Source organism: Clinocottus analis, unplaced genomic scaffold, assembly GCF_023055335.1.
Source record: "Clinocottus analis isolate CAN_PGR_092001 unplaced genomic scaffold, fCliAna1.0.p SCAF_15, whole genome shotgun sequence".
NCBI classification, from domain to species: domain Eukaryota; kingdom Metazoa; phylum Chordata; class Actinopteri; order Perciformes; family Cottidae; genus Clinocottus; species Clinocottus analis.
In genome coordinates this window covers 5,610,111-5,635,121 of record NW_027175876.1, presented here as the reverse complement: position 1 = coordinate 5,635,121, position 25,011 = coordinate 5,610,111, and the positions used below count along the sequence as shown (strand labels likewise).

The following is a 25,011-nucleotide window of genomic DNA, read 5'->3' as shown; positions in this document are numbered from 1 at the left end:
TGATAAGCAATTTGAATTTTGTTTAGCGTGGACAGAAGTACAGTGTAAAAAGTAACTACAACAAACATTGTTTAGAGCTTTTCTGTCCATCAATTTCTGCCAATTTAGGGTACTAGCTGATCAAAAGTTGACAGGCTGCATTTACTTTCCTGACTTGATGACACAAAGTAAAAGATATTAACCTAAGAGGTATACTGCGTCAGTATTTGAGGAAGATCAGAGCTCAGCAAAAGAGTGGTTGGCAGAGGGAGTGATGATGATGAGTCTCCTCTGATGTGCAGCTGTCGGCGCTGTTGGACGAGTGGAAATCAGATTAGCTGCAGACCACAGTGGCAAAGCTCTGCAGTCATCTCCAGAGATTGACGTGTCACGCCAGCCGCTCACTCATAATCTTCATGCTACCAATCTCCTTTGCACAAGCTCATGAGTGTGTATTTAGGACAAATGCAAGGGCCGTATACTGATCTATTCATATACACACGCACACATCGACGTTGTGTGTAATGATTGTGCATCACAGTGCAATTTACAACGATCAATGGTCGAGGAATTTTGCTGTATCTGCTAATTTAAAGATTTGCATTTAGAGTGCCCGTTGTTGAACATGTGAAGATATTGATTGTGATTAGTTTAGCTATAATTGCTCAATACTTACTGTACAAAGACAACCCTGAGCTCCCTCATACATATACGTGTACTGTATTTTTCAGTTCAAGCTAATGCTGTAGATACATTCATAGTGTTTAACTGAAGCAGACCCCTATCAAGTGAGAGGTGAAGGTAGCGGATTAGAGAGTTTATCACCACAAGACTCAAGTCTGGCCAGGTTTTCTCTGACCTCAAACCTTTTACTGCGGAGCCCTCTCAAACCAAGCCAACTCTTACACACATCAGTACCTGAGTTAGTGTTTCTGTCAGCTTGCTTTATGTGATGTGATGGAAAAGACTCAGGGCAGAGGTTAGTTTCCCCTGGTGCAGCCCCTGGTCGCAACACATCTCATCTCTCATCCCTAAGATTTAACCCTATTCTTAAATCTTTCAATCAGAAAGAGAGCCCATTTCAGCAGTTGATATAGAAGATGCCCACGATACCTGCTGGTAGTAATGGGCAGCTTCCGGTTATCAACTGCGACAGCAATTTACTGCAGCAACTGAGTACAGAAGTAGTTCTGGGATCACTACATTTAATTTGCTCAAGGGCACTTCACTTCAAACTCACTCCAAGCACAGATTTTGTAAACAGGAAATTGATTCAAACGAGTTTCATTTAGATGTTCATTTGCTACATTTTTTGTTTAATTCTTCCCTTGTACTGCACAAATCCAGTCTGTATTTCTGAATGGGGAATTTCTGAACTTTAATAACCATCTGCTGTTTGGTATGTTCTTGTTTTAGGTAGCTCCAGTCTTGATTCTAAAGAATTCCAGTTCACAATTTATGAAGCTAAATGTCAGCGTGTTTAATTAAACGGTGACATTTTCAGGCCCAGTGGGAGAGCCCCCCTCTGTCCTTTGCTTTTCACTCTAAATGAGATGTTATGGCACTGTGGTTTAACTTTTATTCTATGAGATATTCATCATGGGGATTTAGGCTTAATTCATTAGAGTTTTTAATCAAATTTAAATAGTATTTCAATAAACTAGAGCCTTTGAGTAGGAACCCTATTACTGTAACACTCTTGAGTTTTTGGAGTTTCAGTTTGACATAAAATTGTTTTTTATCTTTTACTTTTCTCAGTTTGTGAAGTTTGCCAACATAGAAGAGGACACGCCATCGTACCACCGCAGTTATGACTTCTTCGTGTCCCGCTTCAGTGAGATGTGCCACTCCAGCTTCGAGGACCCTGACATCCGCACTAAGTGAGTGGACGGATGCTTGATTGCGCTAGAGGGAGAATTATTTAGTACTTGCTGTTTTTAGACTGCTTCATGAAGTCTTTTTATAGATTACCGCTTCCCCCTGGACACTTTGATCTTCGTCAAAAATTAAGTCTTTAAAAGTGATATTGTTGGCATCTTCTGAAAATAGACAAAGAACATCTTTGAACAGTTAAATATATCTTTGCAGAATTTAAAGGTAAACACTGTGAGATACAAACTAAAAACGAGACAAAGATAAGATTTCCTAAATATAATCATCCATTTATAGATGTGGTTACTAGTCAAACGATCTTCTATTTCTGTTGCCTCCAGGATCCGCATGGCAGGTATCAAAGGCCTGCAGGGTGTGGTGAGGAAGACGGTGAATGATGAGCTGCAAGCCAACATCTGGGACCCTCAGCACATGGACAAGATCGTCCCCTCTCTGCTTTTCAACCTGCAGAGTGGCGAGCGCACAGAGAGGTGAGTGTTCACAAGGACAATGTAAATGGGGTGGTTTTTGTATGTTGCTGTTTATCTGACCTGTTTTTAAATATTTAATGGAAAACCCAAGTATGTTTTTCTTTTTTTATTTGGGTCTAATTCAGTGATTATTAAGGCATACTGCTGCTTTCCCCTGTCAAGTTTTTTTTTTTTTTTTTTTTTTTTTGGACCACTTTGTCTGCATTATACTCACAATGGCAGATATAATCATATTTATTATTATGTAGCAAATGAGCGGAAGAGTTTTCCCACAAAAAGACTAGAATAAAGTGCTCAAACACACTGACTGGAATTTAAAGCAGGTAAATATGGCCCTGGTGTTAATGCGTCATCTTCACACATCAGCCCAGGCTGTGCCAACATGTGTTGACAAAGTTTATGAGCATGAACAAGTCAACGTTGACCCTCCATGCCTCGGTCACAGAGTCCAGAGCCACAGGGCTGTAGCCGACTGTTTTGTCTTACGATAGGCCATATTTGTCCTGGCAGTCGAGTCAGGCGTCACCCATGTCATTCATCATCATTGTCATCATGGAGTGAACCCACTGACAGCTCTACTTCCCTTGGCGTCTGTTGGTCAACCTGCAGCATCAAGGACAAAGACACCAAGAAATGGGCAGCAAAATTACAGGAGAACGGGGAGAATAGTATGAAAGGGTGAGAGCATGAACAAAAAGAGTGCAATGGATGGAGAATAATGGCATCACAATTGCATGGAGAGCTATAGTTTGCCAGTGAGAGAGAAATGGAGAGGGAGATGCAGCGTCTGGAGCCTCCCTTTCTTGGCAGTATTCCACAGACTGAAATTCACTTTGACGTCAATGCTGAGATCTGAAGGTTAGGGTGGAGGGTAGATAATAGAAAGTACAGTGATGGAAATACAAAGCTTATTGAAAGAGAGAGAGACGGAGACAGACACTCCAGCAGAGAGACACATTTCCCTCTCGGCTTCCCTTCGCGCTCTGTGTGTTATGAAGCTTGCCCCTGCTGTGCATCCTCAGTCATTAGCATCCATAAAATCCACAGCAGTCAGTACAGTCTAATTAAACTCACAGATGGTGCATTTTTCTCTGCATTAATCCCCATGCACCCATACAAGTTCATTTAAAGATCAAACCAGGCACAGTTTTAGTTTTAGTTGAGCCCTCTGACAGTTGAGACAAATTCTGGAGAGAGTTTATTTCTTGAAATATGAAAAATCTCTTATTTCAACTGCTTAATCTCCCACAATATGTTTTCCTCTTGGCATTGCCTCAGAAGAAAATGTTAACAGAATTGAGCCTTGCCTTTTTTAACCTGCCACTCCACAGACTCAAAATCACCCCTGGTGAATTGTTTGATAAAAGCAGTTGAGAGGTCTGATTTGCTGCAGCCACATAGGCCTTTATGTTGATGGGGATGCTGATTTCTCTTCTTGCTTTGGTTTTGTGGTAGTCAGTTTCCAAATCATAAGATGGAGCTGCGCAGTGAGAGGCTTTTCCCGCGGGTGTTTCTAGATGCACTTTTCGAGTGAACAGGAGTCGACGAGTGGCTTTGGAAGCATTATTAGTTACTGCTGAACAAATGCTAAATATTTCCACATGAGCAGCTTATAACTCACCTGAGTTTTCCACATTGGCAGCCCTAAAGGAAAATGGCTCCGTTTCAAATGGTGCCCTTTTAAAGTTAAACTGGTATCTTAATCCTGTATTTTTCTAGCTCTTGCTGTTTTCAATTGCCCCTTAAATGTCATTGTATTTTATAGATTTGAGTTAAGTTAGAGAAGCCACAGAGAGGCAGGAAGTCCCATTTCCTCCACAGCAGTAGCAGCTAAGATGAAAGAGTGAGGTTGTTAATAAATAATGCCATCATTGGTGGGACCACCCGAGGGTTGTCATGAAGATGGAGTTCTAGTAAAGGCTTTAACTATGCATGAGAACAAAGACAGGCTGGTGTGAGAGCCCACACACATTTGCACACATACAAACTTGGACACGGACATTGTCTACCGTGATGACCACGGATGTGCAATACACGAATGCAAACACGTGACCGCCAACGCAGGCTGTTGGTTTTCACTGTAGACAAACTGCTGAGAGAAAAGTCACCTCAGGAGGGAAGTCTGCAGTGACGCAGCAGTCTAGAGAGCGGTTATTTGCAAGAAATCAAGCCCTTGTGGAAATGCTGATGTTATTGAATCAAATTTATATCAAATTCCTGTCTGTTCTCTCTCTTTCGCCGTCTGCTCCTCTCCTTCCCCTCCCAACTCGAATTCCCCTCCCTTGCTCTTTCCCCTCCTCTCCGCCTCTTCTGCCTCCTCACCTGCATCACTCCCTGCCAGCCGCTCCCCCTCTCCGCTGCAGGCATCGGAAAAGGAGAAGGAGAGCCCGGTGGAGCTGACAGAGCGCTGCTTCAGGGAGCTGCTGGGACGAGCTGCCTACGGCAACATCAAGAATGCCGTCACGCCGGTGTTGATGTGAGAAAATCTCCACAAACTCTTCTATCCTCTTTTTTTGTGACTCCTTCTTTTTATGCACGTGTTGTTTCTCTTGTCGCATTGACTGAACCTGAAGGAAGGATGCATCTTGATGCTGTGATGCTGCATATATATCTGCGCACTGATTGGCATGAGGGGCGCAACAAGGTCAATGCAAGGTTACATAGTTGTTCCAGACTAGCTGTAAGTGCATGATTTGCAGATGGGACATTTTAAATTGTAGATTACTGCATTTATGTTGATATCTGCCTTCCAAGGTTGTGATTTGTACATCGTTATTGTGCTTCTATGGTATTCTCTATGATATTTTAATTCAGCTGTGGATGTCTCCGAGCATGGTCGTCTGTGATCAGTGCTTTTTGCGTTTTCTCCTCTCTAATTTAAACATATACAGCTCTATTGTTCTTTCTTTTTATCTGTCCCAGACGTTCCTTGTATCTCTCTAAGCCGGAGACATTAACTCTTCCTTTTCGTATTGAGTTGACTTCTTATTTTCTCTTTTGTGTAGCCTGTTTTGGCTTCTTTTCCTGCATCTCAGCTGATCTAGCAGGCTGACGATATGGTTCAATGTTTTATTAGACATTAAATTAAAAGCAAATTTGTTTACATATCTGCTATGAAAATTCTGTAGATAAAATATGCCTGTATTTATTTATATCATAAGCTTTCAGAAATACTGCTAAAGCTACATTTTAGTTTGGATCAAAGTTATATGCACAACAAAAAGAAAAGCCAGCAGGCTTACAATACTCCAGGGACTTGCAAGCCTATAATTTTTTTTTTATTGATTGTTTTTGTTGTTAATTCCCACGTTTCTCTAAATTTTTTAATATTTGATTGTGAACAGTAAACATTGCAGTACAAGCAAACAAACAAACAAACATGCTTGTTCTTTGCCTGGTTTTGCAGCTTTCCTCGTTTTTATCACATAAGTATCAGCAATAAATATAGAGTCTTGATGTTGGGGCTATTTTGGGGATTTACATTTTCTCTTGATCCCTTGCTGCTTTCCATCATTACTGACGCTGTGTCCTCCTCACACCTCCTCCTGTCTGTTCCCTCAGGCACTTGGATAACCACTCTCTATGGGAGGGAAAGACCTTTGCAGTGCGTTGCTTCAAAATCATCATGTACTCCATCCAGGTGAGTGATTCAGTCCCTACGTATTCTCAAACTCCTCTTCCTCACGCCGTTTTTCACCCGCAACCATAAATCCAGGTCCAAATAATGAAACCCTGACACAGGGTGTGTGATTTACGCAGTATCATGTTTTTTTAAAAATCTTTTTGGGGTGAAATATGCTCCATTATTCATAAAGTTTACAGCCAAAAATAGTTTTTTTTAAATGAAAGATGTTTGAAGAGTTCAATTGGGCATCAACGCTTCTCTTCACAGCTGTACACATGAATGAAGAACACAAGATAGTATCAATCTGATAACCTTTCGTGGCTAAGAATGTTTGCGTCTACAGGGAAGTATTTTTGCATCTTTCTTGATGTACAATACACAAACAGAAATAACAGCAAAGGACACTGACAAAAGAGCTGGACACATAAAGGTAAAGAATAGACAGGGCTGTTAAAATAGGTGTAGTGTATTTAAATTTTATGTAAATAACAATAAAATGAATAGTCAATATCCAAGTCAAGTGTTCCATAAATTGCCCTGTTCCCTCTGCTTCTTCATCATGTTAACTATCTCCAACATAAACCTGCCAGAATCCCACGCACTGCCTCCAAAATCATTTGCCCAGTCTCTCAGATATGAACCTCCAGAGCCATGACACGCCTAGCACTCAAAATATCAGATGACACTGATCACTACCTAAACCAGCACTTCACATTACTACCATCTGGTCAGAGGCACAGAACACTTGGCTCTTGCAACAGTAGCCCTGAACAATCTGCCTCGTTGACATCATCGCTGTGAGCTGGGATGAATAAGTGCATACATGAAGATTTCGTGTGCTGTGTATATCTGATCTGTCAGTATTCTGCTATGTGAATGCATGAATGTTATGTGTAGCTATTTGTGTATCTGTCTGTTTCTGTGTACTGGCTGTGGAAATGCCTGGTAATCCCATAGAGAGCTGCTGCTCCTTCAACTAAAAGCTCTGCAAAACAAGAGAACACAATAAAAAAAGAATGACTTGCTGTAATGTAACATGTGTTTTCGACCACTTTCGTTTCTTTCCATATTATTTTTTTCTTGTAGTTTTTGATCTGGTTTCATTCAGTCCTTCTCTCCTTCTCGTCTAGTCCCAGCACTCTCACTTGGTAATCCAGCAGCTCCTCGGTCACCTGGATGCGAACAGCAAGACTTCAGCCACAGTGCGAGCTGGAATAGTAGAAGTGTTGCTGGAGGCAGCTGCCATTGCAGCCAGTGGCTCCGTAGGTGAGGAGATTGACTGACACACACGCGCACAAAGTTACAGGCTGGCATGTTGTGAGTGGGATCCTGATGCATGTCTCCAAAACACAAGCACAGAATTTAGGAGTACCACTTAATCGACATGCAACGCACCACATTCATGTTGTTTTTAAACTTAACTATATTATATACAATACTGATAAATGCTTTGGTAATGCATACAAATTTAAATAAATGGTTATGGTCTGGTGCCTTGTCATGTAAGTTAGAGGTGAACTCGTCTTTTGATTATTTGCTCATGTGTTTGTGTATGCAGGACCCACCGTGTTGGAGGTGTTTAACACCCTGCTGCGGCAGCTCCGTCTGAGTGTGGACTACGAGTTGACGGGCTCCTATGACGGCAGCACCAACATCGGCACAAAGATCATTAAAGCTCATGAGGAGAGGCAGCTGCAGGAAGCCGTCATCAGGACCATTGGTGAGTCTCTGGGCAGTTTGTGTATGTGCGTGTGCAATGCTGCAGTGCCCGGGGGCTGGATCAGTTTGTCTGTGATGATTATGTTTACTTCGCTTGTGTCTGTATTTATGCCTTTTTGGCTACATGAGTGGGTTTAGAGAGACTGGTGTTAATTTTCCTTCTTTCACACATATCTCTCTGTTTTTTTCCTTTGCGCCCATTTTTCCCATCTTTCTGTCTGACCTCTTTTCTATCAGGTTCATTTGCCAACACGCTACCGACATACCAGAGGTCAGAGGTTATGCTCTTCATCATGGGCAAGATCCCTGTCCCTGGGATTCACCCAGCTCTGCCCTCCTCAGGCTCTGGGTATGTTCCTGCTACAAAGCACACAACCGAATGCTCTTTATGCTCATGTTATTCTCTGTTTTATTATATTCCATCCTTCAGTCAACTGTACTTTGTAAACAAATCTGTCTACATCTGAGTGTTGGTGAATTAAAGGATTTTCATTTGTATCTGACTTTGTTTTCATCTCCAGACCTGAGGGTACCAGGATGATTCAGGTTATGTTACTTAAGTCCTTGGTCCAGGTACGTTTTCAATCTTGATTTTTAAATGTCATTGTTTCTTTATGTGGTTTACGCCGCTTTAAAGCAAGAGATGCCTCGCGAGTGTTACCGGTGTGATTTTATTATTTACGGAAATGGTTTATGTAATCGTGATACAAGCAGAATTTGTCACAGTTAATAACAAGTAAATTCATCCCAGAGGGATATTTCACCTCTCAATAGCTGTAGTCTGCTAAACCTTATCTTGGCATACAGCTCTCATTTTTGTTTTTTTTGGCAGTACTCTAAAGGTCTCTGAATTCTTTTAACCTCATCCTTCATTTCCCTGCACCGCGTCACATTTTTCTTTCCATGATCTAAGGGGTTCACTCAGCAAGGCTAATGTTGAGTTGTCGTTTTTTCATAAACCTATGAATATATGTCCTTATGAATGCAACCCTCCATATATGCTGATGGATTAAAGTGTCTTATTTCTTGTCAACGAAATCAAACCTCCGAATCGCTACATGCAACAGATCATTGCTGCTCAGTCTGAGGCCTCTTCAGATAAATCTGGCCGTTACATGTATGAACCTGGTGCACCCTCTGATTCTGTGTTTAGAAATGATTTGTAGCTAGCATGCTGTAACGTGTGATCATTAATCTTTCAGGTGACGGCCGGTTTCCAAACCACCAACATGCTGACGGCACTCCCCACCTCTTTCCTGGAGCCGCTGCTTTCCTTCTCTCTAACAGAGGATCCAGAGATTCGGCTGCTGGTGCTCCAGATCCTTCTCAGTCTCATCGACAGGCATGACAACACGGCCAAGTTCTCCGACATAAGGTGTGTGTGAAAGGGGCGTCAACGGGAACATGGTGGTTTTGCTTTTGTATTGTGGGGATTACCTTGTAGTGCGTTGGAGCGATCAAAGTGCGTTAATCACTGTGCTTTCTCTCTGTGCAGCATCATCTCCGACATCTCTGTGCTCAAACTCAAAGTTGACAAATGTTCCAGACAGGACAACTTATTCATGAAAAAGGTAGTCTGTTCATTTTAGAGTTGGGTTGTGTATCATTTTAATTAAATATTCAGTCCTGTTAAAGCGATTCCCTGCCAATGAAAACGGAAACCAAAAATATATGTGTAAAGAAGTTTTTATTTTTACATCAAGTGTTTCTGAACTTGAAATGTATAAATATGTATACTTGTAATGCAGAACAACTAGTCACTTAGACTCTCGAGCATGCTCTCGTCCTACTGACAGCACGGCCAGCAGCTGTATCGACACATCTACTTAGGCTGTAAGGAGCCCAGCAGCGGCCGGCAGCACTACGAGTCCCTCTTCTCTCTGTTGGGTCTTCTCAGCGTGGAGCTGGCTAATGAAGAGGTGGTGGTGGACCTCATTCGCCTGGCACTCGCCTTGCAGGTACTGCTGTAATGACTTGATATGTTACATAATTTAGATCATTTGAATAATTGTGGCATTTGCTGTTGATGCAACAGTGATTAGGGGCATAATATATTTTATAGAACACTTATGTAAATCCAAAATAATTAATAATGACTACTATTGTGAAACCTCTGGAAAAAAGAGATAATGCACACGCTTTATTAATTACAGCTAATGATTTTCGTAAAATGATTCAACCATTCTTTTATTGATTGAAGCTCAAAATACCTTTTACAGTAAATATACACTTCTCAATCTTGTGATAGATATAGAAGCTAAACCGTCAAAGAGTCATAACAAGGCTGAGTGTATTTGAATAAGTTATTCTATAAATTGTGTAGAAGTTGTGTGCTTGGTCTCCTCAGGCGGGGTGTTGTACGTTGTACCTGCTGATGTCTCTTTGTTTCCTGTGCAGGACCTGGCTCTGTCCACCGACGAGGCTCTGCCCGTTTATAACCGCTGTGCTGTTCATGCCATCGCCGCCGCCTACCTCAACCTCATCTGCCAGCTCACCACCGTCCCAGCCTTCTGCCAGCACATACACGAGGTCTGGCCTGGGCTTCTTTGTTTATACATGCATGTGTGTGTGTAACTGAATACCAAGAACCTCTTTTAATAAAGTGCCTTTTTCCTTCTGCCCTTCAGGTAATTGAGGTGAGACAGAAAGAAAGTCCCTACCTTTTGCCTGAGGATGTCTTCATTGATAATCCCAAGTATGAACCAGACACATTCAAGTATATTTTCTCTCAAGCATACCATTGTTTAATTTGATATTTAAATATTTAATATTGGTAGTCAATTTTCAACTACTGCCTGTTTCTTCCCAGGCTGCTTTCTTCACTGGAGAAGGTAGAAGGGGAGGTTTTGTTCCTCCAGTCGAAGATCACTGAGGTCCTGGGAGGAAGTGGTTATAACACAGATAGACTGGCTACGCCTTACGTCCCTCAGTATACTGGTAAGGAACTCAAACAATACAGTTATTTTGTTCACATTTAGTTCAAAAGACAGCTGTGCCAATTGAGAACATTCTTAAAATGAGAAATGTGCTCCTCTCCTCAAATAAATAAATCAGAAGAATGTTGACCAACTTGCCAGTGTGTTACAACTCTGTATTGGGACTTTTATTGATTCCTGCTTGTAAATGCAGAGCTGAACTACTCCCATGGAGGCTGCAAGGATTTAGTGTTTCATTAAAGGACACTTCATCAGGACAGAGCCTTAAGCCAAGATCATTGAGTTAAAGCCCAAGCCGTCTCTAACATTCGGATCGGGAACCTTTATGGTGCCGGTTCACCTTTTTTATACAAGTTTCAGACCATCAAAGCTTCTATCAAAACGTCTTTTTACGTGCTCAATAAATGTATCAAACTGTTCACATTGACATGGTAAATATATCATATGATTCATTTAAGTTTTCTATTTAAGAAAAACGGAAAAGAAACGTGCACTCTCTTTTCAGATGAGGACCGTCTGTCCAAGAGAAAGAGCATCGGTGAGACCATCTCGCTGCAGGTGGAGGTGGAGTCCAGGAACAGTCCAGAGAAAGAGGAGGTAAAGAGATGTCATGCACCAGAAATCAAATACACCCACTTTGAGGAAGTTTAAGTACTTTGTTAATGCATTATATACTACTTTTTTTCTTGTTCTTTTTTACAGAGGACACCTGCAGAAGAGATCACATTTGAAACCCTGAAAAATGCCATTGGTACGTCCACACTTTAAAGTATTCATGAAATTACATTCTCACTGTGAATCAACACACTACAACTGCAGTATGTGTGTGTAAAACATTCTATTGATTTGTAATGATGATCCTTCGATGTATCTTAAATCACTAGTTACTTTGCAGATTTAGATGAATACAATATGGATGGAGTGGTTGATAGTGCAGCCTTTGACACTGAAGTCCAGTAGGATTAGGATGTTTAGCAAGTGGTCCTCCGAGGAGAGGAGGAGGGGGTGAATTTGATTAGTGTGGTTTCTGTTCTGTGAGAACTAAATCAAGATTGAAATGTGTCATACGTTGGTTTGAATCCAGGTGAGTTTTGAGTTTGTGGGCACCAATAACACATTAATGCATCAATATTTATAATCCAAGGGTATTGTATACATTATTTTGAAATGGATCACTCTGTCTAATGAGTCCTTTTAATTTTGTTTCTTAAAGAATACCTAAATAGCTTTTTTATTGAAGTACCATTTTTAATTAATGACTTTTAACAGTATTTTTTACACTATGGTACTAAGTAATACTAAGTAGTGTATGTATAGTAATTGGTTTAAACCAAAGAAAACAACCTAACATGTTTGTTTGGGTAATTTTTCAAAAAAACTTTCCATAACTGCTGTGAGTAGCAATGCAACATGGTCACTTTCAACATCTAATAAACTGCAGCATAGAGCGATATTGACATGTGAATGTGTGCGTCTCCCTCTAGTGGACAGTGTGGGTATGGAGGAGCAGGAGAGGGAGCGGAGGAGACAAGTGGTGGAGAAGTTTCAGAAGGCACCCTTCGAGGAGATAGCTGCACACTGTGGTGCCAGGGTACAACAACGTTTCCTTTTTATCATTATTTTTCTTTTTTCCGCTTCGTACTTTTGTTTTTATTGTAATATGATATGTTTTGTCCCGTCTAGGCCACACTTCTGCAGAGCAAACTGAATCAGATCTTTGAGATTACGATCAGGTAAGAGGTGGTATGTTTCAAACAAAATGGGTTTCAAACTATTTTTGAGAAGGGGAAAGTGACATTAATGGCAGTGATAGTGACTAAGATGATGAAGATGTTTGACTCACAATGCTGACGCTTTACTCTTCTCATTCAGACCCCCGCCCAGCCCATCTGGGACCATTTCATCCGGCTATGGCCAAAGTCAGAGTCGATCCGTACCCATCTACGAGATGAAGTTTCCTGACCTCTGTGTGTACTAGACCAGAAAGCAAAGTTACCGAACTATTTCACATTTTGAGGACAGGAGGGATTTGGGAAGGGCAACCGATCCTCACTGTAAAGCCATCTTGATCATGGAATCAAACAACCACACAGTTGTTTGAAGCCAACTCGAGAACAAGCCACTTCTTTATTAACTTAATTGTCTGAGTTTATTTTGCCCTGTGATAGGAGCCAAAACAAGCCTGCTAATGTCAATAGATGCAGTAAAAATCTACTTTTTATTTTACCTGTTCCCCTCAGTTCTCCCGAGATGTTTGTAGAAACTCCACTGGTTGGATTTCTAATGTAGAAATAGAAGAGAACTGTGAGGAGGAATCTGAGTCATTTCTGTGGCTTGAGAGTGAATTGACTTGATGCATGCCATGTTACGTCACATTTTTTGATAGCGCTGCAATTATTGGATATTCTTTTGACTCGTTTGTCCCTTAAAGGGTGCCATACTATCCTTGATCACGAAATAAGATTTACTGATATTGATATTTTCTATCTACGTTTTCTTTTCATTGATTTCATGGCCAGGAAGAGCTCACGTGAATTAGATGCAATTCAATTTACCCGATAGTGTATTTTTGTGTATGTTTGAATACAATATGGATAGATATATACAAATATGAAACTAATCCTTCCCATCGACCATGTTGATCAGCATTGAATCTGTCTGCAGGTCTTATTGCTTTACCTTCTTGTTTTGCCTTTTTAGTGTTCAAGGAAAAGTGCTTTTGCTTTCATGATGGGCATTTATTTCTCGCACGTACATTTTTTTTCTTTTTATTTATTGTTGTGGTGGTTTAAATGAAAAAAAACTGTCAATCTGTGTGCTATCCTCCCAAAGTGAGTGCCTTACAGGTGACTCAAGTTAAAACGTACACAAAAACACACACTGCGCCACCGTCATGACCACACTAAAGTTCTGAAGTGTTTACTGTGATGTTTACCTGATCAAACACTAAGAAATAATTATGGATCCTTTATTTTTCTCCTTCCCATATAAATGTGTATATACAGAGAAATATATAAATCTTTAAGCTGATGTACAGAGTAGGGAGGTTTTTTGTGTGCGTGTGTGTGTGTATATATATATATTGTATATTGATTCTAATTTTAGACTGCCACTGCACTAATTGTGTCCGTAAGGAAGAAAGAGAGCGACTTAGTATTTAGATGTTTGTTAAATTCTCACATAGATAACCAGCAACACATGAAATTAAAAAGGTATATCGCCGAGGGTCTGAACAGCCCACAGTAGACATCTACATCAATCTCCAAATCAGTGGATCACACGAGTGAAGTCTGAAAGTGTCGCGCTAAATAATCAACAAACCTGAAATAATCAACATAGTTAGCCACAGTTGTCAGGACAGGTTTCAGCAGCAGAATCAAGACCTGTATTGTTGTTACGTTCTCAATCCTGCTGGAATAAGTTTGCACTCTGTTTTTACGCCACGCAGCTGCTGCTGCAGCGTCTGCACCCGTCTCATTCAGCGCGATTTCAAACAAGTCGAAAAGCCATTTTGTACACACACACACACACACACACACACACACACACACACACACACACACACACACACACACACACACACACACACACACACACACACACACACACAGGGGTATACAAACAAAGTATAATGGCAATAATTTGCCACTAGCCTGGCTATCACGGCTTAACTTTTGGTAGCAGATCCTTTTTTTTTGTGTTTTTAAACTGTGCACTCTTGTTGTGGTGCTGTGATGGTCAGTTTTGTGATGTTGTGAGAGGCCGACCCTCCCGCTCCTTTCGCTTCTGTGAATAAATAAACTGCATCGGAAGTGAACCGCGTTGCAGCCACCGTGTTCAGTGTAAACGGCAGTGTCTGGTTTGTCCCTGATTGTCACGTGTCGCAGTCCAGTTGCTTGTTGATTTTATCTTTTTTTTTTAATAATTTTTTTTTAACACTGTAAAGTCTGCTGTATGTTCATTCATGTCCACACATTCCAGTGTATCAGCTCTGTTCACGATTGTACGTGTGGGTGTGCGTGTGTATTTGTTCACGCGTCTATATGAACGTTCATGCGGACGCGTGTCTTTATCGTCGTTCCCCAAGACCAAACTTTTCAAACACGGTTTACAGTCTTTGTCCAGTGACTCTTTCCACCACGTTAACAAAGAACAAGCTTTCTTAGTGCAATGTGCAGCTGTCTAAAACTTCCAGTGACACCGTGTCAAATTGTCTCTTCTGCATCTTGCAACTTTGCAGCGAAGACCTGTAAATCTACCGGTGTGCTTGTTGTCATTGCATAGTGTAATGTAAAATTAACTGACGGTAATTCAATCTTACTTTTGTCATTACATGTCTGGTTAATAGATCTGTTTACAACGTAGTGCTGTAGGTCAAATCTATTCATTCTGTGAACTTTGCACTTTAAAAACTGGATTACCTAGTGACAAAGGCAGCTTTTACATGGAGAAAATGCCTTATGAGTGTCATACCTGACTTTGCATGCTAATGATGTCACTGTGTTGTACAATAAATGTGTCTGTAACCAGAAAATGTCTGCACTGTTTCTGATTTATTTAGTTTTTGGTGAAAGGGAGAGCCTGATAAAGTGGAATGTGTTTTTCTTAGGTGATCTGCTTGAGATACAGGAGTCTGCAGAGAGTCATCATGCAGCTTATGAAAACAAACGCAGATGTCTTGTTCACTCTGAGAGCTCAGTCAGTTGCATTGTTCAACACAGTATTAATTAAGCAATTGCAAAGTTTATTTACCTGTGCTTGTAGTGCTATTCTTTTACTTGCCTGTAATGTTTCTGTTACACTACCTGCATCAGTGCCTGTATTGTGTGTTTGCCGTGCCCATGCCTGTCCTCTGCTTGGATGGTTTATCAGAATTAAATTCAACATGTATTTTAGTGGCGTCTTGTTTCCTCCCGTGCCAGCATTTAGCAGAATGTAGCATCCAAAAACAACAAACGTGAGCTCATTAACAGAAACTTTGCATCATAATCACGCTCGGCTTTTTATTTTTTATTAGTTTGTTTGAACTAAGTTTTTATTTTTACTATACATGAAAAATGAGTTACATATAAAATGTATTTATTATAATTGTCCTTTGAGGTAAATGCTATGGTATTAAAATTAACAAAGTCGCTTAAAACTTGATGTCAGTTAACTTTAAAAAAGTAGTAGCACATGTATTAAAAACTCAAGTTGTAGTAATATAATTGGTAGACCTAATATTTAGTCATTGACTTAATTCAAGTTATGTTTGACTTAAATGATGATGAAATTATGATGCATGCTTTTAGATTGAATGTTTTGTCTTCCGGTCAGTTCCTCGCCCACAGTCATATATATATATATATATATATATATATATATATATATATATATATATATATATATATATATATATATATATATATATATATATATATATAAAATCTGTCGTTCATTTTGGAAGTATGTGATTATTATAAAATCAGTCAATTACTTGTTTAGTTTGCCACAAACAGAATGATCTTTATTATTATATTAATTTACACAAAAAAAGACACCACTCTGTAAATAAACTGGATTCATTTTTCTTTTTTTCAACACTCACCTCATGCCATGGAATGGCATTCTCTCTTCAACAAGTGGACCAACAATAATAAAAAAAAAGGTAGCTTCATATTCAGGTCAAGAAGGTCAAGGCCATCTGTGGGTGCATTGTTGCTTTTATTCAACATAAAACTGCCTTGTTTCTTATCTTTAGCAGAGGTTTAAATGAGAAAATCCTTCGGCCCAGAAGAGACATTTAACAACATGCTAACGATAGTGACAAGTGTCTGTAATGGGTGTTAACATGCAATGGCTATTAAGACTCTTTTACTCCCGCCTCCCTCTCCCCTATCCCCCCCTCCATCCCTCAATCACCCCATTATCCTCTGCACATCCTTGGCTAGAATGTTCCTGAGGATCTTGTCCAGCTGCCCCTGAGGTTTCTTAATTTTCTGTTTCGTAAATCTGCCATTTCGTTTAGAGGCAGGTGGGCTCCCCCATCGGAAGTGATTCATCCGATAGGTCTCGTCTTTCCGCTCGTGCAGGGTCACCGGCGGGTGTACCTTCAGGTTGATCGATGGCAACCCCTGGTTTTGACTTCCTACGTTCAGCTGCCTCACTTCATCCTTGTTGCGGCCCAGCTGCCTGCGAGCCTGAGGCGGGAAGCTGCCTTCGAAAGAGCCGCCTCCCTCCAGAGAAGAGGCAAACACTTTGACGGGTCGGCGTTTGCGGCCTGAGGGTTTGCCCCAGCGGAAGTGCTCCATGGAGTAGGAGCGCCGCTCGTCGCTGTGGGCTTTCAGATCCGCCTGCGATAACTTGTTTTCGGACACCAGGGTGGCCAGAAAGATGCTGAGCAGGAGGTCTTCATCATTGTTATTCACCTTCAGGGCCAAAGCACTGAGCTGAGGGAATTCAGACTGGATGGCAGCTATGCAGAGGCGAATACAGTCCTGTATGGAAGGAATCAAAGAAGAATATTTTAAGGGAAGAGTTGATGATGGTACACTGATGGGCACTTTTTTATTGCTTTAAAACTGAGTGTTCTTGAGCTTTTAATGATACACACTGTCTTCCAAAGCAGAGTTTGCAGGATTTGAAAACACTTTAATTATCTAGTGTGGCACAAAAAAAAATGGATCAAAAGAATAAAGAGAACATTTTTATGAAGAACATTAAAATTTCCGGGACAGGAATAAAATTCTGGCAACCACAGCTGCTGGTAATTTACCGTATATATTACACCGATTTTGTTTTCAATGATGGATCTTAAGCAAAAACAATTTTATTAATCCTTGAAGCTCTTTTGCTCTTCTATGCTATTTAACTTTTTTCTTTTAGTATGTTTTTAGTTTTCTCTGTGTAATAATCAAATCACTTTGAAATGACCCTGTGTAATATATATATATATATATATATATATATATGTAATATATATATATATATATATATATATATATATATATATATATATATATATATATATATATATATATATATAGCCTGTGGATGGTATGAGACAGTTTGACCTACCAGTAGTCTTCCCCTGTTGCTCAGGTCGTTGCAGTGAGATTTGTCCCAGCAAGCCGACCCAAAGCCAGGGACACACACATAAGCCATCACCACCATTAACAGCCAAGATAGATACACCATCTTCAGCCTGGTGCAGAGGACAGAAACACATGTGAAGCCATGAGATGAAAAGAAAGCAAAGACACTGCGGGGGAACTCAAAACAAAGAAGAAAAAACATGAATAACTGCTATTTCAACCGGCTCAAATAGTTACAAACTATTAGTGCGTGAAGAAACTTCTCTCGTAGCTTTGAGCTCAAATACCATTTATCCACATTCCTTTGTTTGACAGCATGGGCCTGTTTTAACAGATGGTCTTGTTTATCAGTTGCATGTGAATCATATTTAAAAGTGGTTGGAGAAAAAAAGCTGAGCAAGTGTTTGTGTGGTTAAGGTTTGCGGCTTGTAACCCAAAAGTACTGTTAGAAAATAATTTGGGCATGAAGCGGGGTTTGGAAAGGGAGGAGGAACACGCTTGTTCGGGTAATCGTTTTGCGCCAGCAGGACAGAGTCTTTATAGATTTATCGAGATATAATAATCATAGAACCCTGTAACTGTTAAAAGTGAACAACAAAATAGTTACCATGGACCGTAAACGGTGCATTTTCCCATAAGCAGAGTAATTTCATTCTGACCCTTACACATTGCGTGTTTAACATGTCTCTCAATGGTCTCTAAAGACCTTGCCAATGTGTTAATAGTCGACGAAACACGGTAACGTTAAGTGCATCAAAAAAAAGTTAGACTCTTTCAAATTTTCTTGAGATCAACACAAGTTTTTGATACAGGATATTTACTACAATAGAGGCTTTTTCAGCCAACATCATGAAAATATCCTCGTGCATTTTGGCAACTGAAGAGTTGTTGCGGTTGTAGTCAAAGTTTTTGTTAAGGGCCTTGCACAACTACTCAAGCTGTGTTAAGGTGTACTTAAGTACTTGTTTGCATAAACCTAAATACCTCATCATTGTTTACAAACTGTGAAATGGGTCTCTTTGTATTCCATGTATTTGCACTTTTGCCAGTTCTGCAGACGCATGAGGATCACACAAGACATGAGGCATTGATGTAATCCAGCCCACTGGTATGAGCCTCAGTTTAACTACAAACTGAGCATTGTCTACAGCGGTTGTTAATCTATATCTACCAGACAAATGGGCTCAGACTCCTCCAACTGTCCCAGACAACTGACTCTTACTTCCCCCTGCTCACCTGTTTCCACTCATTATTTCCATTCCCATTTATTTCCTGCCACATTATCAATGTTCGTGCTCTTGCTTTCCAGCCACCTGAACCTCATGAGACCTTCTCCCTGCTCCATTCCAGTTTACCTGCCACCTGTTTCCAGCTATGTGTTTTTTTTTTAACTTGCAACCCCATACCTGCGTGCTTTTGTAGTTGCAGTTTTTCCATAAATCACGCTTGACTGCATGTGGGTCCTTATGTGAAGCTGCTGCTTCTTATTAAAATATAAAAAATGGTTGTTCTTTTATTTGAGAAGCTTCAACATGAATACAAAAAAAAGCATTGTGCCTTTGGTTTGGATTGACAATGATCATTTGTCAAATCATAAATACATTTTCCTTTTTTTGTTAGTTCGTAACAAAAAGGCCCCCAAAAAGCCACAGAGCCGTTGTGTGGGAAACTACTTGAAATAAATCAAATCATGGGTTAGCCTGCCGTAGTGGAAAAAAGTCAGATTCAATTTATTAATACCATGTGATTTTTCTTTGGCGGCATTTCTGACAGTCAAGCTACCCAGGCACTGCAATCTAAAGGATCATAACTTTAACATGAAACATGGAAGTATGGAAATTTCAATCCAAACTGATTTTATAATGAATAAATTGTAAATATTGCAGTGCTGAAAAATCCAAATGTCTGTGATGTTACTGATCTTATGTGATGATTCCACTCCAAATGTGCAATTTGGAGGTAAAGGGCATAACCAAAAGCAAATACTAAAGTGTAACTTCACCCTCTGGTCTGAGCCATAGCATCATGTTAAAAAAAAAAAAAGAAAAAATGTTGGCAATGGCAGTTGGCAGTTGCAAGTCGAATCCAGCCAGCACAAACCCCAGCACCGCTGCCTCCGTCTGCTCCGTCTGCTCTCCTGCACGCTCTAGTCCCCTAGCATCCATTTTCTGTTACCAGTGTGACGCTAGCATGGAAACATGGTGGGATCAGCAAGCCAACGTGAACGCTTTATCTACACATCGCCAGATAATCCGTCTTTCACACGCTGATTCGACCGATTGTTTAAGGGCTCAATGTCCAGTCACAGAAAGGAGGGAACCGGTTTGTGCGACTGTGAAGCATCGAAGTGGGTTTCGTTAAAGTTAAAACGATAGACGCTGTGTGGGGGGGATCAGAATTGGCCTCGCAAGATTAGGTTTGATTTAACACAGTAGATGACGGTTTGAATCGTTTTCAACCATGAAATGACGATTTTTATAAATGTATTCTGAGAAATTTCAACGTCAACACCAGCATTGATGTGTTTCATCCCAGTACAGTTATGTCCTTTAGTTTACACCTTAAAAAAACAGTGTGATATTGCACACTTGAGAGGTCTTGCTTTAAAAAATAATCCAACATTTCTTTCATCCCCCATTCCCCGCTGCAGTAATTTCCACACGGTCCCTAAACTACATTCCAGTTGGCCCGGAATTTAATGTAGTAAACCTGCAGTGAAAAAAGATCCCGAAACCAAAAAATACAAATGAATGCAGCGTTCCCTTCCCCTGCTCAAGGGCACACAAGGATGATGACGGTAGTATTTTAGCATTTTCTTGAGTGAATAGGCTTCATGTCCTTACGTACATTAATGAAGAGATCTGTAGCCCAACTGTGAAAGGTCAGTGACCTTTAAAAATGACCGGTAAAGTTGCTTGGCGAGATGAGCGTTTAACAAACGTTACTTGTGGTGCTACTTCAAGGACAAAGCTCCATGTACGCGGATGAATTCATGCAGTGAAACAGATTGCTATTGTTGAAGGCTGCATTCATATGTTGACCACACACATATCAGAAGGGAGATAGTCATTCTTCAGTGATGACGAAGATTCAATAGATGAATGATAGTTGTGACGCATCTTCATCTGGCAAACACTTCTCCTCATCTCTTTATTGGTGTTTGATAACATTTCTTCTCCTAGCGCTCTCTCTCACGTTTCACTATTATTTAGAGATAAAATCTTTATGGAGTTTATATTGGAAAAGCTAGATAACAAGGAAACTATGAACGGGCTTGATAAGTGGTTCTACAACTTTTCTCTTGTACATTTTCCTTTTTGATGCAATGAGTTAATTTCCATTCCTTTGTTGGGAATTTGCCTCTTGTTGTGGTCTCTCCCTCCGTTCTCTCTCCTAAGGAGCGACTCCTTGGTGGGCCATCGTCTCTGTAACTCTGGCAGAGACGCTCCACTCTTCCTACATTATGACTCACTCCGCTAAGCTCTGCTCTCCACAGACACTCTGCTGCGATTAAAATAGATTCAAACCTTATGTGTTAATAAAATGCAAGTTATTCTTATTATGTTTGAAAACTACATTTGAGGAGGTGGAAGTGTAGTTAATGGTAAGCAACTATTAAAGACAACTATGGATATTCTGCAAAAAGTATTATAACTATAAAATATATCTATATATACACTTTAATTATAATTTACAGAACAAATGCATCTGTACATGTCCAAAAATCCTGAATCAGTGAATGTGGGTAATGCAATAGTCCTCATTCCTTCAGAAAAAACAGGCGCTAACAACAACCAGACGCAATTTTGATCCATGCCAAAAGAAGAAGAATCCACAAACACATTGAAGACATTTGTTCAGTTTTACCTTTTCCAAAAGCGTTCGCTTCCTCTCTTCTTTTCTGGTTTTTCTCCCTGTGTTCGTCCACAGATCTTCCAGAGTGGCGACTCTTAACTATGATCCCACTCCTCCTCCTCTGCTCTCTGTCTGCTCTGTTGTGAAATGCTCAGCCGGAGCGAGTCTGCTGCTTCCTCGGAGGAGGAAAGCTCTTTTTAAAGACGCATGAGAGGAGTTTGGAGTCTCAAGGCCTCAGCGTGTGATTAAGGTAAGGGGTCTCCTGCTCCTCTCTGGACGGGGAGGGTTGTGTATTTGTGGGTAAGGTGGATAGGCCCTTAAAGGCCACCCACACACTTTTTAATCAATGGTGCAGCTCACGTCACCACAACAACAGGTGAAGCCTGTGTGAACTACCTTTGCTGCCCCCCCCCCCCTCCCTCCCCCCCTCCCTCCTCCTCCTGCATCTACCTCCGGTTGGCTTTTACAATCTCAGAAGAACCCTGAATGGGTGATTATTAGGACGTTTCAACGCTCTCGGCTCCATTTCTTGAGTTCAAGTTTACACTATCATGTGCGCTACTTTAATCAAATGCAGGTCATGAGGAGATTCCTGCCAATCCCGACTCTAAATCCATGAAAAGGTCAGCACGGTAACGTCGAGAGTGACGTCCTTTCAAATGGGATGAAGAGCCGTCGTGAAGTGTTTCAAATCCATTTGACTGATTGGATCGTTTGTCCGCGGTTCTTGTTTACAAGGTGTACGTGTATCCCTGCGTGGAAACTTCATTAGGGAGACCTGACTCACTTGTTTAGACGTCATGACTGAACACACACACACACACACACACACACACCCGCACAAGAAGAAAGGCTATGCTGTTGAAAAGAACCACTCTCCTTTCATGTGTTAAAGGCCAGTACCATACACATTTTATATAATGTTCGGTTACCGGTTTATATATTTTCAAGGATTATTAATACGCAAGGACAACGCTGACAAAGACGGACCACACAGAATAACTTCATGTTAGCTGGAGAGGAGGAAACAAGTGCCTGTTGGAAGAGACGCTGATTATTACTTTTTTATCATTTATTTTGTTAATTATTTTCTTTAATGTGTTCATTCATCCTGCATTCAGTGTTTTTTTTAAAAGGCCCAAGTGACTAAACCATGAGGAAGTTATTGTCTAGTCTATATGGCAACAAGTTACTTTGCAAAGTAATCAAGCTATTGTCTTATTAAAATGTATGACAATAATATTGGGTTATACAAATCTTTGTTGGGTCTTTTAAAAACATGTTAATAATGCTATTTCAACATGCTTTTTTTTCCTAGGATGTCAACTGTGATTTATTTTCTAGTCAATTCAAACAACAATAAAGAAAAGATTTGACTGAATCCTGGGATTGATCTCTACAGGGTAAGAGTGCCTCTAGGGCAAAGTCATTAAGTAAACGCCTTGTTCATATTTCATCTGTTTTGTATCATTACACAACAGAGTTCATCGAAAGGACACAAGGTCTACTCCGCAGTGTTTTCAGGGCTTCAGTGGGCCGCATAAATTAGAACAAAGGGTGCTTTTGCCAAAAGGTTCTCTTGTTATCTCGTCTAAATTAAGTTACCGTAAGTTAATGTTCTCCTCAAACAAATTACATCATAAATACTTCACATTCTGTACGTCTTAAAAATATGTTACCAGATCCGATGACTTATTACACTGTTTTTAATCACCTTGTCCTCCTTCCAGAGAAGATAAATGGGTGATTTACAATTATGACTTGTTTTCTCTGGCATTTCATCATGCTCTGTCTTCATGACTCAAGTGAAGTGTTTCGATGGATTTACAGATTTTATTTTGTACAGTTTGAATACAACATTTCTACCGCTTACTACTTCGTCATCTTGTCGTATAGCTAACTGGAGTTTCTAAATATCATCTGCTGTAACTCTACGTTAAGAAAAATGAACTAGAACGTAGATAGGGGGTCATGATGAGTAAAATATATTTTAGAACGTGATAGTCGTAGAATACAAAAGGTTAAAACAATAAGGAGAATAAGACCTGGACAGTGTGACAGTCTGGAGTGAGAGGAATTCTCTCTGCTCCCTGTAGATTTAACCCGCTTGACCTCCATGCGTCCAGTCCTCTGCAGGTCTTGCTTGTTCTGCTCCTGCTTGTGAGTTTGAGTCATTACTGGATATGAAGGCTGAAACAAAAAGAGCATGCTTCTCAACTTCTTGGATGGATAAATTAAGGTTAAAAAAAATAAAAGGAGATGATGTAACTCATCTCCCTGCTGATGCTGCCGACTTCCACCGTTTAATAATAATGCAACCCCCGGACAATGCTGCGCAGGGTGTGAATCACCGCCTCACAAAGACGCCATTTAACCAACTGTCATCACAATGTTATCATCACATCAATCTGAAGAGGTTTTAGAGACTGTGAGGGGAAAAGATTGATATTTTTATAATTGCAGATAAAGCAAATAAAGAGATACTTCCTTATTTTGTTGAATTAACAAAAGCTTTATGCTAATTGAAGATTTTTCCTCTTCATCAAATGACCAAGCGTATTTTGTTGAGACGGGAAATTACCAACACTATAATAACACTGACTAATAATAATAATAATAATAATAATAATAATAAAACTGACCATATTTGTGTGATATCAGCACAATCTGGTAATTATAGCTCCACCAATAGGTTTATGAAGGACAATGAGGTCACACTTGAGGACCTCCTCCTGCCCTTTGGACGACACACGTTTCTCTTTGACTTTTGTAAAGCTGCTCTTTTGGATGAGCCGACCGTTTGACTGAAATGACCAGTGCTCGTACAAAGAGACATTACAAGTGACAACAGCACGTGTGACTGCTGCTGTCACACTGAGGCCCCTTGAAATGTAGCTTCCGACCGTATCGCCGACTGTAATGAATTAAGTTTTTACAACAACAGAGACTGGCACAGAGGAATAAGCTACAGACTTTGGCTGCATGTGTTTTGGTCTTTGAACTGGATTTGTTGTTATTGATTGAACATCACCAGATTTTCCCTTTCCACAATGATTCGGAGTGCTGGACACAGTGAGCTCCAGTCTCGTGCTGTGTTTACTGTGCTCACACGAAGAGCCCGCAGCTCTGTTCACACACATGAAACTGAAGAAAAAAACCCAACAGCAAACAAACAAATAAAATAAACACATAGACCTTCAACATGAATGAAATATTTATTGCCCATTAACAGCATTTGTAATCATCCCCTGAGCCTCTTGAACCCCAAACACATTCTATATTCAACTTTCTGTCAAAAAGAGCATCTCTGACTTGACACGCCCGTAAACTAGATGTGATAACAGCACAACAAATACCGTAACGGCTTCTCTGATATGAATACATTTCTATGTCAGGGAATGCCAAATGTTTACAATTACGTTCCATTTTGAAGTTATTAGGCATTTGTGATTCACATAAAT

General features: G+C 40.3%; 2 protein-coding genes across 5 annotated transcripts in view; one reads left to right on the top strand and one right to left on the bottom strand.

The window, feature by feature from the left end:
• The window catches only part of LOC137786104 (protein EFR3 homolog B), a 29,713-nt gene extending 14,212 nt beyond the window's left edge, over positions 1 to 15,501 (top strand). For all 4 annotated transcript variants that reach the window (XM_068577765.1, XM_068577766.1, XM_068577764.1 and 1 more), the window contains 19 exons: positions 1,738 to 1,859; positions 2,193 to 2,342; positions 4,684 to 4,818; positions 5,904 to 5,982; positions 7,098 to 7,233; positions 7,526 to 7,687; positions 7,924 to 8,035; positions 8,208 to 8,259; positions 8,889 to 9,061; positions 9,182 to 9,257; positions 9,483 to 9,644; positions 10,084 to 10,215; positions 10,314 to 10,381; positions 10,496 to 10,623; positions 11,128 to 11,219; positions 11,325 to 11,373; positions 12,107 to 12,213; positions 12,306 to 12,355; positions 12,495 to 15,501. In XM_068577765.1, the coding sequence (XP_068433866.1) occupies positions 1,738 to 1,859; positions 2,193 to 2,342; positions 4,684 to 4,818; positions 5,904 to 5,982; positions 7,098 to 7,233; positions 7,526 to 7,687; positions 7,924 to 8,035; positions 8,208 to 8,259; positions 8,889 to 9,061; positions 9,182 to 9,257; positions 9,483 to 9,644; positions 10,084 to 10,215; positions 10,314 to 10,381; positions 10,496 to 10,623; positions 11,128 to 11,219; positions 11,325 to 11,373; positions 12,107 to 12,213; positions 12,306 to 12,355; positions 12,495 to 12,600 (2,091 nt within the window). In that variant the 3' untranslated portion in view covers positions 12,601 to 15,501. The remainder of the gene's footprint in view (positions 1 to 1,737; positions 1,860 to 2,192; positions 2,343 to 4,683; positions 4,819 to 5,903; positions 5,983 to 7,097; positions 7,234 to 7,525; positions 7,688 to 7,923; positions 8,036 to 8,207; positions 8,260 to 8,888; positions 9,062 to 9,181; positions 9,258 to 9,482; positions 9,645 to 10,083; positions 10,216 to 10,313; positions 10,382 to 10,495; positions 10,624 to 11,127; positions 11,220 to 11,324; positions 11,374 to 12,106; positions 12,214 to 12,305; positions 12,356 to 12,494) is intronic.
• Positions 15,502 to 16,165: 664 nt separating this feature from the next.
• LOC137785666 (pro-opiomelanocortin-like) lies at positions 16,166 to 21,706 on the bottom strand. The gene is made up of 3 exons (XM_068577104.1): positions 21,563 to 21,706; positions 17,679 to 17,805; positions 16,166 to 17,098 (listed from the first exon to the last, which is right to left on the bottom strand). The coding sequence occupies exons 2-3, from the start codon at positions 17,796 to 17,798 to the stop codon at positions 16,520 to 16,522; spliced, it is 699 nt and encodes a 232-aa protein (XP_068433205.1). The 5' UTR covers positions 17,799 to 17,805; positions 21,563 to 21,706; the 3' UTR covers positions 16,166 to 16,519.
• Positions 21,707 to 25,011: the final 3,305 nt, after the last annotated feature.